The 13863-nt window shown below is 40.4% G+C and overlaps 1 protein-coding gene across 3 annotated transcripts in view; it reads left to right on the forward strand.

The window, feature by feature from the left end:
* Positions 1-13863, forward strand: part of SHISA9 (shisa family member 9) — a 180398-nt gene that overhangs the window by 151140 nt on the left and 15395 nt on the right. For all 3 annotated transcript variants that reach the window (XM_048321137.1, XM_048321136.1, XM_048321135.1), the window contains one exon: positions 8234-8389. In XM_048321137.1, coding sequence (XP_048177094.1) covers positions 8234-8389 — 156 coding nt within the window. The remainder of the gene's footprint in view (positions 1-8233; positions 8390-13863) is intronic.

Raw genomic sequence — 13863 nt, forward strand, 5'->3', positions numbered from 1 at the left:
AAAACAGCCAACTGATTGCACAGAACTCTGCTCCTACACACTTGGAACCTAACTAGACACAAGGAGCCCAAACCTGAAATATGATGAAGGCCCCATCTCCTAAATCCCTGTGACCATAGAGAATTCAGCACCTTACAGCATCAGAGACTTCATCTACAAGACTGTGGGAAGCTTCAGTCTACAGGTCTTGATTTTAACTTACACACAAAGATGCAGTTGTCTCTTTCTTCATTTGCAAGCTGTCACGAAGAGTTCAGAAGAGCTCAGAGGCATAAGATTCTTATATATGTGTATATATATACATATATAATTCCCATGGATTTAAACATAAAGTGATAGAGCACATTCAGTAAGAAAAAGGCCCATTTAGAGGACCACTGAGAGTTCTTCCTGACTGGACACAGATAGCAATGGAGTCTCATACCTCTTTGGCCACATTGCTTTTGTTTTTCCTTCTCTTATGTTTTGACTCCACCCATTCACCCACCCCTTATATCATTATTAAAAGAAATACAGTCTCTGACTTTCACATAGGTAAGTGCCTGAAGGATGTAGATAGAAAATTAAAGGGGTGGAAGAGGGAGGATTTGTATTGTAAAATTAGTGCTGTGCTCATCTTCACTTCAGATAAAAGTGTTCCTAATGAAGAGTCCATCTGGTTTTGAGTGTGTGTAGATAGCATTGCCTTCACCTGCCAGCAGCAGAGAATTCCACTGCACTGGAAGGAAACTTGGGAATTTTGACATTTAAAAACAGGCATGGGGCATGGTTTGAGCAGCAGCACCGTCACTACACAGCTCACTGATATGTCTCTGGACTTCAGTCTCCTGCCAGAGGAAAATCAGCTCCTACTAAGATAAGCACCAAAGGCACAGCAGCATGGATTTTATGACCTGGCCCCTTGACCTCCTTTCCCATGTCCAGATGAAAGACACTGTCTCTGAATATCAGCTCATAAATCTCCCTACCATAATTCTTTCTTATGAAGACTGCACCCACAATAACCTTGTTCATCAGTGTCTCAAAGGAGATCAGCCAGGTGCCAAGAGCTGCCATCCTGTCTATCCTTGGTGTCAGTGAGCACTGTGCACCCTGCTGGTGCATAGCCACTCGCAGCAGGGATGGGTGTCCTCCACTTGCCTGTGCTCTGAGCTGTCAGCACAGCCCCAGAACCACGGGGCCAGAGGGAATTCAGTGCCTCCACTCTGCCTGTGTAATTGGAGATGTTCCTGCATCTTCTGCACTAGGAAGGAAAGCTCATCCTCAGAGATCCACTGAGGTTATCTGTCTGTGAAAGACCACACAACCTTTATCATGGGAGACGGCAGCAGAGCAAGAAGTTAGCTGTGCAGGAAATGAATATAAAAGATGAAGCATCAGAGATCAGTGTGCTGAGAGACTCCCACACTCAGTGGCAGCACAGAGAACCCCAGCATGTAGCATGGGACTGATTCCTACAATGACTTGCTAGGACAGCAAAAGGCATAAGACAGGATTTTGATGACATGTGTTTACAGTGTCGACTGTCACTTCCATTAAATAGAAACTTTTTTTTTTTTTGCTGGATGAAATGCCATCCCACTCATCTCAGATCTTTTCTGTGATTGTGATTAGATGGGTAGGTTGTCTGTGTTATAAGGATGTTTTTGTGATATGGTGCAGAGACAGAACAGATCACTGACTAGCATAAATTGTCATGAAAAATATGTATTGTCTCAGAGCTATCACATTTAGGGCCAAGGCAACTACTCACATGACTTGTGCATCATTGATGAGAAAACAAAAAAGTCTGCAGATATTAAGGGACAAAGATATAGAGATGACTTACAACAGCATTATATACAGAACAACACAGCTCTGTGCATTACTGAGTATAGAACCTCATCCCAGAAGTTGCATTGCAAAGCTACAAGTGTTGAGAAAAGGCAGCAGTAATGGTCAAAGATTGGAAGGATTGAAAGGAGTGAAATTATTATTTCAGAGAAGAGAAAAATATTTGAAAAGTGGTAAAAAAGTATTTACAACAATGAATGATAAAGAAGTCGGATTGCAAGCATCTGGTCTTGCAAAAATACAAAATCTGTTAAATTGCAAGGCAGAGAAATTAAGATTAGATAAGAGGAACAATTTTCAGTTTAGGACTTATACTAGACTGTGGAAAATGTTGCAGCAGAATGCCGTTAATTTGATAAGAGCTGAAATACCATTTCTCAACTATGGGGAAAATAAGGCCATGGATATTTATAACAGCAAATGCAAACAAAAAGGTTCAGGTTTCTAAGTTTTGGGGCATAACCTGTTTTGCTGTTTCTGGGAATAACCCCTAGAGTAAGGGATAAGCACACAGCTCTCATGGACTATTTTGCATGTCAGTACCACCAGGGCTCCTGCACCCTCATGTCACACATTTGGTATGGGCAGAGAGTGGCTGTTCAGCTGCAGTAACCACACATGTCAGGTGTGTCTGTATGTGCACAAACATGGCAGTGTCTCATGGTGCTGATTTTGATGCACCAGCTTCTGCAGAACAAACCCCTGTATGGGCTGGGTGTGAATAAGAATGTCCTTTAAAATACAATATTTAATGCAAATCTGAAGGAAGGGGTAAAGAATGTAAATAAAGACAAGGGCAACTGCATCACAATACCTACAAAGACACAAAAAACTCAAGTTATAAAGGTGTAAGAACATGCCCAAACACAAAATCTCCATGAGGGTCAGTTCAATTGCGTGTGATAACCTACAGAGAGGCAAGAACAAATACACAGGGCAAAGGTTTGAGTGTGACCCCAACAGGAGGCTCAGTCCTCAGTCCTGAATGGAGAACAGTCTTATTATCCAGGAAGAAACTGAAAAGAATTACTTTACAGCCATAGCCAAGTTGTTGAAATCCTACAGTCTCCATCATATGTGGGACTTTTCAGAAACAGTCCCTGCAGCTTCTCTTGGTGAGGCTTGTGGGAACATGAGTATGGATTCACAATGCTGGTTGAGCTTGTCTGATAATTAAGTAATTTACACTCAAGAACAAAGAAGTAAATATGCATCTTGTGTCAGTGTAGTTTTGGATGGGATGGGAGCAATTTTACACTGATACTCTCTAATCACTCAGATCTCTCCTGTTTTCATAGCTGTTATTTTCAATTTTAGTTAGTTCAGGGCATATCTTTTTCTCCTGAGTATTTGAAAATGCTCAGCTATTATTATATTTTGCTCTGAATTTTCTCTTTTTTCCCCCTTTGACTTCCCAGACTTCTTTTGTCTGTCTTGCTCTCATTTCTTTTGTATGTCTGTCTGCAGGTGGCTTTTATAGCAAAATCTCATTCTGCTTTCCTGGCCTCCCCCCACCCTCTCCTGTTTTGTTACTGCATTGCCTGTCTCATTTGTGCTTTTCCTAATGCCTGTAACCACTCATTTCCTAATAGATTCCATTCTGCGCCTATGGAGTTTGTTCATTTTCCCTGTCTTCAAGCCCTGAATCATTGACTTCATTGTACAGAAAGGAATGAATCCCCAGGCCACTCTGCAGAGCGGGTTTCACTCTCCCATGGCTGAAGAGGAGGAGGGAAGTGGCTGAGCTCAAGGGATGCCCATGGCAGGCTCTTGGCTCTGAAGCAGTGAACAAGCTCATTACTGCTGCAGCCTCCTCACAGCCTTTCCTCTAACCCTGAGCCTCCCATAGCTCTGGCAGCTTCTTGAAAAGATTAATCGAACTAGGTGAATACACAGTGTATTCTATAAAAAATGCAGAAATCAAACCAGTCAGCTTTGAGGCTTTTGCCTTATCTTACCCTGTTTGTACATGGGACTATGGTTGGTGTCGTGTGTTTTACATTGAGTTCTTATTTGTATTTAATAATTGCTGATATGCCCATTGCTTGGTTCCTGAATGAAGTGCATAAATCAGATATAACACCATCTTAATTGGACAGAGTGCAGAATAATTACAGTGACCTCTAACACTAGTGTCATGTGATTCACACTAACGCCAAAATTTGCAATCAGAGCTGTGGAAACACTCCCAAAAAACATTTTCATTTGAAAAATGCAGTAAACAGTTAACTGTAACATCTTCAATTGCATAGGCTGAGTTATAGGTCAAGGTAGTAAAAAGATAAGGTAATGATCAATCTTCATCAGCTACTGGGAATGAGACCAGAAGCCAATGACTCAGTCATTTCTAAAGGCTCACTGTTAGTGGCTGGGATATAAACCCCACTTTCTCTAGCTATAAACTGGTTTTGGTGCAGCTTCCTCCCACTTCTTATTTTCTTCTCCATGTGTCTCCCAGCAGCTTTTCTATACCTAGACGTCTTAGGGTAGTTACAGTCAAAAACTGAAGAACAACTTCGTTCTTCTTTCCCTGCCCCTGTCATTTTCTGCCCATCAGACATCCAGTTTGTGTGTGATAAGCTCCAGCATATTTCAAAATCTTCCTTTTGGGCTGATAGTAGGAAGACAGAGAGCAAACCACAAACACTTCATCCACAATAACTCCCCAAAGTCTCGGAAGGTTAGGGAGCAGGCTGGCATCGTATTTCCTCACTTCAGCAGAAAGTAAGATAGGTTGGGAATATTGCAGGTTTTTTACAATAGCACCATTGCTAATCAGGTCTGATTATTCATGCTAGAAGCTGTGGCACAAACAGTTTTTTGAGTCTTTGTGATGTTCATACTCTCTGCTTTTTAAAAATAAGTACATAAATTGGCAGTGGCACAGTGCAGCTGGCTATATGGAATACTGTGGTGGACAATACCAGTGTCACATTGCCAAAAATAATTTCTGAGCACAGTCACAGCTTTCGGGTTAAAGTTGTCCCCATTCAGTGAAGCAGCTATTTGCAAATACCAGTCACAGACTATCTGGTTTCTAAGTATGAAGGATTTCACTCGGCATGAGAGGTCACTGGTAAAGCTGGTATGGATTTTCTGGTTAAACTTTCTTCCAATCGAAACCAATCCCTTGTATCACAGGACACTTTGAAGAATCCAAATGATTATTATTTCTTCCCTGAAATGTAACACTTAATATTTTTTCTAACTTTAGGAAAAAATTAAAAAATTTCACATGAACACTTTGTGAAGTAGTTGTAGACAAATGTCTTATTTCCTGAAAGAATCCCTAGTCAGTATTGCTGAGACTGAAGTGGTGTTAAGTATAAGATGACACTGCTGAGGCCAATCCCTTTTTTAGTTACAAATGTGGATTGCCCCAAGGTAGGCAGTGCTGCTGAAAGCCTCCCTGTTGTTCACAGCTTACTGGGCTCCTGCAGTGGTTAGACTGACACTGCCCATTGCCCAGACTGCTGCAGAATTTACATTGCACCATTGCTGCTTCAGTTATGAACATTTCCTAAAGAGCTTCCAAATACAGGTGAATTTACCCCCATCATGTTAACTGCATGGGGAGAAAATGACAAAAGTGTCCTGTTTGCTCACTTCTTCCTAGAAAAAAAAGATAAGGAATCAGATCACACACTTTAGTGAGCTTGTGAACCACATGCAATATTCACCAGGAATGGCCAGTTAAACTAAAATTTAGTTTGATTTAGATTTAGACAGATGCATATATCAAGCTGAGATATCTCTTGTAGGCCCTAGGAGTTCATTCCAATGGGAGCCTCTTTATAAATAGGAATCATTCTTCAGTATGGCTCAATGCACTTTGCCAGAGGTGGCCCTTTGCTTTATTTACTTTGTGCAAATGGCCAATTGAATGAGTAATTTGAGTTATCTTCTATGTGATGACTTAGTCTTGTGTAAGCATCTGGCTCTGAGTGAGAGGCACTGTGTTAGTCTGTGTGGCAGTGTAAGAATGACTGTCTTTAATTCACTTGAAATTCATAATTCAGAAGAGTTCTGTGCTTTTACCAAGACAGGAGAGAAGTCAAAGAAGATACAGAAATTGAAAACATATTTCTTTACATCTTTGTAAATTCAAGGGAGCAAACCCCAGCACCATCAGTAACCCAGCAACAGAGAAGGAACAGTCTGTCACTGAACACCCGGACAGAGCCCAAGCTCACCTAATTCATCTTCCCCAGTACATTCCTGGGGTGACTTTCTTCATGATGTTTAAAGAAATGGCTGAAAAAAACCAATATGTCTAAGTAAGAAACACATACAGAAAACAGTCCTGGTTAGATACACCTTATCTACATTAGTTTTACAAGTCTCCATGGCTGGAAGTCATTTCAGCAGTGAGCATGGCAATACTGGTGCTCATAATATTTTTAATAAAGTGAAATCATGATGTTTTGACAGGTTGAATAATGAGAATTGCCACAAGGGAACTTCATAATAGTAGCATCCCTAAGGTACTGATTTAGCTCTACTCAAAAAAAAATATTAATGACTGTAGGGGTACAAGGTTGACACTTGCCTCACAGTGAGGGTCCCAAGAGATATTTGGAAAGTATAGATGATTTAGAAAGACTGGTCAACTATTCATTGGTTCAAACCATTCTAGTAAGAGGCTTTCCTCAGCTGTGCTCTAGAGATGGAATGGGAATGGTATAGGATTTCAGAAACTCCTGCTCCAAGAGTCACTCAGTTGCCTCAGACATGCAAGTACTAAAGCTGAACAAAAACATACTAAGAGTTTTTATTTACTACAAAATAAAAATACCTTAAAATAACAACTGTTTCTGTGAAATTGTGACTTAACCAACTTACCCTTTCAAGGTAGAACTTTAAAAAAGATTCAAAAGGTGTTCCAATAGTTTTTGAGGAATTCTGAAACAGAAAAGTTTCTCATTTTCAATTCTTCCTTGTTAAGAACCAGTAACAGCAAGAAGAATCATCCTGTTATTAGATGATAGCACTGGTACTGTTTTTATCTCATTGCCTCAAGGTGCCCTCCCACCTTGGGTATGGGATGGGCAGAGCTCTGCACAGGCTGAGGCAGCCCCAGTGTGAACAGCAGAGGCCAGAGAGAGGGAAGAAAGTTTAAAAACACCTTTGTTTTCTTTTATCTCCCAGCAGGAAATCCGTTAACTGACTTCAGAGCTCCTGCTTATTAATGAGCTGTGGAAAGCCAGGTGGCTCAATTCCCTTAAAATCCTGGCCAACAGCAGGGATATTTGGCTCCTGCCAGATCCTGTGGGCACTTGAAGGATGGTCCAATCAATCCATCACAATAAACTGCCTTTCCCATAACTGACCAGCTTTCTGTCTACATGATCTCTACGCTGTGCTTGATGCCGCCGTGGGAGTTACTGTATTGTCACCTAGACAGCACCATGGTCTCATTGCAGGAGAAACATGTGCTTGTCTGTGATTGCAGAAGCCATCAGAAGGTTCTAGAATTGCCAATCAGCTCCAAATATGTCAATATACAGCCTAGAGAAAGGCTCAGCAAAAAAGATACACTGATCATGTTTAAATCTGTTGAAATTTTGGGTTGCAAATTGAGTGCAGAATACAATTATGACCAAATGTTTTAGAGGCTGGAATTGAACACTAAAAAAAACAATCTTAGAGAGAAAAGTATACAGGCTGTATTCTCTGCTATAAAGGAACAAATAAATCTCAGAAAGGATACAGGGTGAGTGCTGGCATAAAGCTGGATGTAAGCAGTGATTAGCTCCTGTTTTTATATGTGTCTGCTACAGAAAACATTATCTTGGTATGATGTTATGATGCCCATCGCCAGGGAAGAGGAGAAAACAGAAGGACAAAGTGTGTGCTTTGAAGAAATCACCTTTTGATAGTCATGAAGCAAAAAAGCACATTTTTCACTGTGATGCTTATCTTCAGAATACAACATAACGCCATGCAAATAACCAAGCTGCTCCTGGTTTTAAAAGCAGTGTAACTGTGTATGTGCAGTAGCCTGAGCCAATTTAAATGAGTCTGGCTCTTTTACTGCACAGAGCAACTCTACCGCCCTGTATTCAGTCTAACTTGGAACAAACTCTGTGTTTTGCTTTGTGTCTTAGTGCTGCAGCAAATTCAGTATTGTCAGTGTTCAATTGTTTTGAAAACCTATTTTTTAGTTCAAAGATCTCTTTATACAAAAGTTATTGTGTGTTGCTATAATCACTTGTCAGCTTTTAATCATGCCATTAACTGTTTGAAGTACAGGTCTGCCGTACTCAAACTCCCACTTTTGCAGTAAATACTGTTTTGTTGCATTAAATCTCAGGATATATTCTGTCTAATCTGTACTCAATAATGATGTGAAAACCTTAAGACTAATTCACTTTTTACTTAATGATTTTCTTCAATACAGATCCACCACAGATGAATAATGTCATGCCAACATCTCCCCTCCTTCCTCAGATGGCACATCAACATTCATATCCCAGCCTGGGACAGATCACAAACCCATATGAGCAGCAGCCCCCAGGCAAAGAACTCAACAAGTACGCGTCTCTAAAGGCAGTGGGTAAGTAAGCGACGTGATGCGTGACTTCTCCTTTAGCTCAGCATGCTGCACTTGCTGCTGGCAGCTGACATTCTGCCTCCAAGTTGAAAACAAGGTCTTGCTCATCTGGACTATTTCATGACAGAATTTCATATTGAATATCCCATGGTAGAATTTAATATGGAATATCATGTTAGTTGAAAATACAATGAAAATTAAGCCAAGGAGTGCAATTAAGGGATAAGAAAACTACATGCAAGAACTGGTGATCATATGATGTGATCTCATACATGCACACAAAACCAGGCTGTGCCCCTGCAAGTCATTTTTCAGCAAGTTTCACCTGTATCGTACACAGTGATCAGCCCCAAGTTCTTTATGCCCCAAACCTGCAAGAGCAGGGTTGGACTTGATGGTCCCTCTGGGTCCCTTTCTAACCTGAGATATTCTATAATATGCCTACATATGATTGTGGTGTTTATTTCCCATAGCTTTCTACACAAATGAGAGAGAAAAACATCACCTGCTAAATACTTCCAAAAAGAGAAGGCACTCACACAGTTCTGAAGTAAGAGCTTTCATATTTCCTGCAAGATGTACATTAGTAGGTCACTGGAAGAATGCTCTGAGATGTTATGATTACAAACAATTAGTGCATGATAAAACTCCTAATAAAGATCCCAGTGGTGGCTATTTTCTGTGCCTGATTAAGTAAATGAGAGAACATCCTCAAAGAAACAGTCATGGGGAGGGAAAAGGACAGTAGTAAAACATTCAAAAGAATTTTCATATTGAATGTCTAAGCTTATAATAGTTTTCAGGGACTGTAAATACCTACTGCACATCCTGTGATGACAGAAAGCCCCTTCTAGACAATAATACATTAAGAACTTGGGGGTCTTCCCACTAACCCTCGCTTAGCTTTGACATATGGATGTTGACATAGTTTCCCCAAAAATTTAGAGTAATGCCACACTCCCTATTTCCCAACAGAGATACTTATCTAGAAAAACAGCAGAACAGCTAAGAGCTTTCTGACCTAAGAATTGAGTATTCACCATGCCAGAAAAAACTTTCATCACAAACTGATATTCCTTTAGCTGCACTTCAGGATACCAGACCTCTAACAAAGTGTACATCAAAGTCCCATCTCAAATAGTTCAGTTTTACTTTAGCTTGTTGGTTTTGTATCTTACAAGTAGCATTTTAAGTCTGTTTATAAAAACAAGGGTTAATAGGTTTCTGCTGGGTTTTGAATACCAAGCAGCTTTATAATTCCTTCTTCAAAAGGTGCTACTGTGTAATGATGTGGTGACTATGACAGTTTTATGCACTGATATTGAGCTTCTTTTTCAGATGTCAATTTAGGACAAGCCAATCATCAAAGCTAAAAGGTATTTAACCATAACAAAATGAGAGATGAAACACTCTAAGAAATTTTTCTCATCTGCCCAAGAGCCACTGAATGTACCTTTCAAAAAAATTATTAAATTAGAACTTAGGTATTTCTTGTGTGTCTGAGTACAAGTTTTTAAAACAGCTAGATTATAACCATACAGTTAAATCAACCTTGAATGATTGTGCACTTCAGCTCCAGAAGTTGTATAATGCCTCTCAGAATCTTAAACTAAATCAAACATAACTTTCAGGGACATTTTCTTCCAGGTGGATTGTACCATCTTCCCATGCTTTCCCCCTATCCTTCCTATGCCTTCTCTTTTTTCCTCCTACAGATCTACTGGTCTCAGACCACATTAACCAAGTTCTAGATGCAGGTGAATTTTCACAAGTACAAAAGTGCTGCATTGTGATCCAAACTTCTCAGCAGAAAAGAAGAGAGGTTTTGAAACTGTTACACATTCACACCTTCTGTCTGGACTTACAGAACAAGAACTAAATTACACTCAGTTTTCAACCCTCTTTAGACTCTCAAGGCCCTGGTTCCTCCCAAGAGTACCTCTTGAATACATCCCAAGGTCACAAAGAGGTTTTTCCATGACACCAGCCAGGCCCAGGTCTGTGACCACGCTGACATGCAGCTCTCCAGACTGCACATTGTAGGGATCATGCTGGCTTTCAGAGAGCTCTGACAGGAAACAGGAGCTGGCCTACATCAAGCCCACCAATACAAATTTAACCTGACAACATCTTTGGAACAACCAGATATAGACTGAGTTCACCCTGACCTCAAGTCACAGGGCAAAACATTCAGACTTGTATTTATGGATCCCCATAGCCGGTTAATGAGTGTGTATAGTCCATTTCCTTTTGCATTCATTGATAGTGGCTTGGGGGTGTATTCATTTGCCACAACAGAAACTTCATAAGGGATGTGTTCTACATCTCTCCATGCATTTGAGGCAAACCATATTCATTTAAGTGCCCCTTACTCTGCATGATCCCATTGTTCAGGTGTAGTCCACTGTGCTTAACCTTTTTCTTTAATAAGGGTTTGGAGGAAGAGGCATTTCCAGTGCTTTGTAGCAACTGTAGCTATAGTACATTAATATCCCTCATCAGAATGTGGCCATAAGTGGTAAGAAGTTTAGATAACTGAAAAAGTGAAGCTTTACCAGAGGCAGTATTAAATTAATTTCTACACAGCTGCTTTCTTCTGAACTACAGATGTCCTAAAAATTTGGCTAATTTTAGAAGTGAGCTACTCATTCCTCAGTGACTGTCTGCTGTAAAAATTCAGTTTATGGAAAAGCAGTGAGACACATTAATCTCTGTTTTGATCATGTTCAGGTTCTCCATTAAATTCAATAAAAATTCAAGTGCTTGTGAAAACAAGAGACAGAAGTACCCTTGCTATTAATTTGCATTGTGCTGCTGAGTGAGAATGACCCATACCTTGGTAGTGAGACCAAGCTGATCCCTAGGAAGCAATTTTAAAGCTACACCTCATACTCCATGTGACAGTGCTTAGCAGAGTGTGGTTGGACGTTGGACTGTTCATGCATGTGTGCACTGCAACGTGTGCACTGCAGTGTCTGATTCAGCACTGCAGGGGAGAAGAAAGTTGAAAAGGTTGCTGTGGATGTATTTTATTTAAAAAGCTAAATATTTTTACTTGAACAAGCTCAAACTGCACAATCAAACCCTTTTACACGCAATGGGAGAGGATGTTTTCCTCATTTCTTTTTAGGAATTCCTTTATTTGTTGCAGCTTCCAGAATTCCTTAAGTACTGACCATGGCTTCTGACCACATTCACCTTTTCCCCTTACTGCCTGCTGGCATTTCCATCTCTGAATGATGTGAGGACATTCTGTGCCTATTTAAATTCTCAGATGAGTGCTTGGAGTACAGCACCAGTGAGCTGAGATGTGCTTACTGTTTTCTTCACTGCACTAGAATTTTACTCTCCTTCTACCTTGGCACACACACGACCAGGGAATAATCAGCAGAAGGCAGAAGACCACTTTGAAACGAGATAGGAAACACATATTTCCTGAACAAATAGATAAGAAATCTACCTTCTAGCCTACCTGGCTGATTGATCTGACTTACTGATAGGTACACTCGGTTCATCCATTATTTTTCCATTTTCAAGCCAAGAATCTCTTTTCAACAATGCCAAATTTTTCCCATCTCAGAATGTGAGATACTATCTGAGTTGATACTATCTGAGGGTTAATGAGCTCCAAGACCAGTCCCAGCAGGTGTGGCCATTGAATGTTGTGTGGCAATAAACACCCAGTGCTTAGAAATTTCAATTTTTTGGTCACCTGAGATGACATGATCCTGGTTTCCTTCAGTGCTTTTGGAGTATTTGATTATTTATGTGAAAAGTGCAGAAAGAGGTTTTTCTGCATAAATTATTCTTATTTCCAGTTCATCAACCGTGTTTTTACTCCATGCTTAAATGGTTATTGCTCACTTAACAATACTGAGATGCCTAAAGCTACAAGTGGATGGAGATCTTGTAGCTGAACACCTTCATGAAATTCAAATCCCAGGACACGCAAAGGTAGCTCATCACAAATTTTTATGCACATCATTTGGACATTCATTTGGAAAGCATGAACAATCCAACTTCAAATTCCACACTGCTAAGGTGGAAGGGTTATAGTTCATCCTGTTGATTAAGAGTTTCCTAGAGCTCCAACTGGCCTCATTACCCTGAGTTATTAGTTACCTATTCAGTCACACTGTTCCGTGAGCCCAGCTCAGTAACAGTTAATTTTCTTTCCTGAGTTTAAGGGAGCGCAAAGTCACTAAATAATTTTAGACCTTCTTGCAGAAGTTAAAAAATACCCCCAAACCCAGCTTCTAAATCCCCAGAGGACTGGGAAAACGATCACTCAGCTGCTGGGGACATGCACAGACATGCAAGTAAAATATTTCTAATTTTTCTACAGTTTAACACGATTTTATATTTCTTTGATAAACTTTCTTCTTCCCTTCTCTCTCACACACACAAACATTTGAGGAACTGAGTGGACATTGCCAAAAAAAAGAAACAAAAATGCAATGGACAGAATTCCTCCCTGAAACACAGACCCAGAAAGCCTTCTCTTATGCTGGGAGTTGCTAGTCTCCTGTGGGATTAAATCAGATCTAATTGATTTGATATAGTGGAGCTAGGAGGATATAATTGGCAGCAGACCCACCACCACATCTCTGAGTCTACAGCTCCCAGCATTTCTTGAAGCTGCACAGTTCTTTGATCCCAGAGGAAACATTAGACAGTGAACCAGCTCTGCTTGCAGTTGCAAAACTGCAAAGTGAGATTCTGCAAATATGGCACTCAGAGAATAAATATCCCCTGGTTAGGTCCCTGCAGAAAGGAGTGTGGCCACAAGTGTGCCAAGGCACCAGGCAACAACTCCCCCAGAAAGGTGAAGCATATGAGAAAACTGACCTGGTCCTGTGTCCTCTGCACACACAGAAGGATCCAAGGGGAAAATCACCCCAAGGTTAGCCATGGGCTATTATCTTTGAACCATCTTCCTGTCTGATGGGAAATTTGTGGCTGCCTTCTCCTAAGCTTCAGCCCTTCAATTTCCATAGAAATGACTGTAACTCTTTGCTGGTACAAGATCTGTCTGTTGAGAATAGAAGTGACTTCACAACGACCTCCTAAGAATCTGATTCCTATCTCACCATGAGACTGCACCATTCCCTGTAGTTCATTGTGCTCTGGCCTGGAAAGTAACACTGTAATTGGAAAAATGGAAACACACAGCATGCCTGCCCATGCATTCACAGGGTGAATACATCCCACTTTTAGAAAAAGCAGAACTACAAAATTATTAGACACAATATGTTTGTAGTAATTTACTTTCCTATACCAACCACACTGTTCCACTGAGGAGTAAATATTCATGTTCCTTTGGAAGGCTTAAAAAGGACTTGTGCTTTCTTTTCAAAGACTAAAGAAATTTTCAGTTACCTCTTCTATAAGCAATTACACAAAGACGGATCAAAAAAAAAATCTGGGACATGGGAGTATCTCACTAGATTTAACACCATGAAAAACTGACATGGAAG

This window comes from Corvus hawaiiensis, chromosome 16 (genome assembly GCF_020740725.1).
Source record: "Corvus hawaiiensis isolate bCorHaw1 chromosome 16, bCorHaw1.pri.cur, whole genome shotgun sequence".
Lineage (NCBI taxonomy): Eukaryota > Metazoa > Chordata > Aves > Passeriformes > Corvidae > Corvus > Corvus hawaiiensis.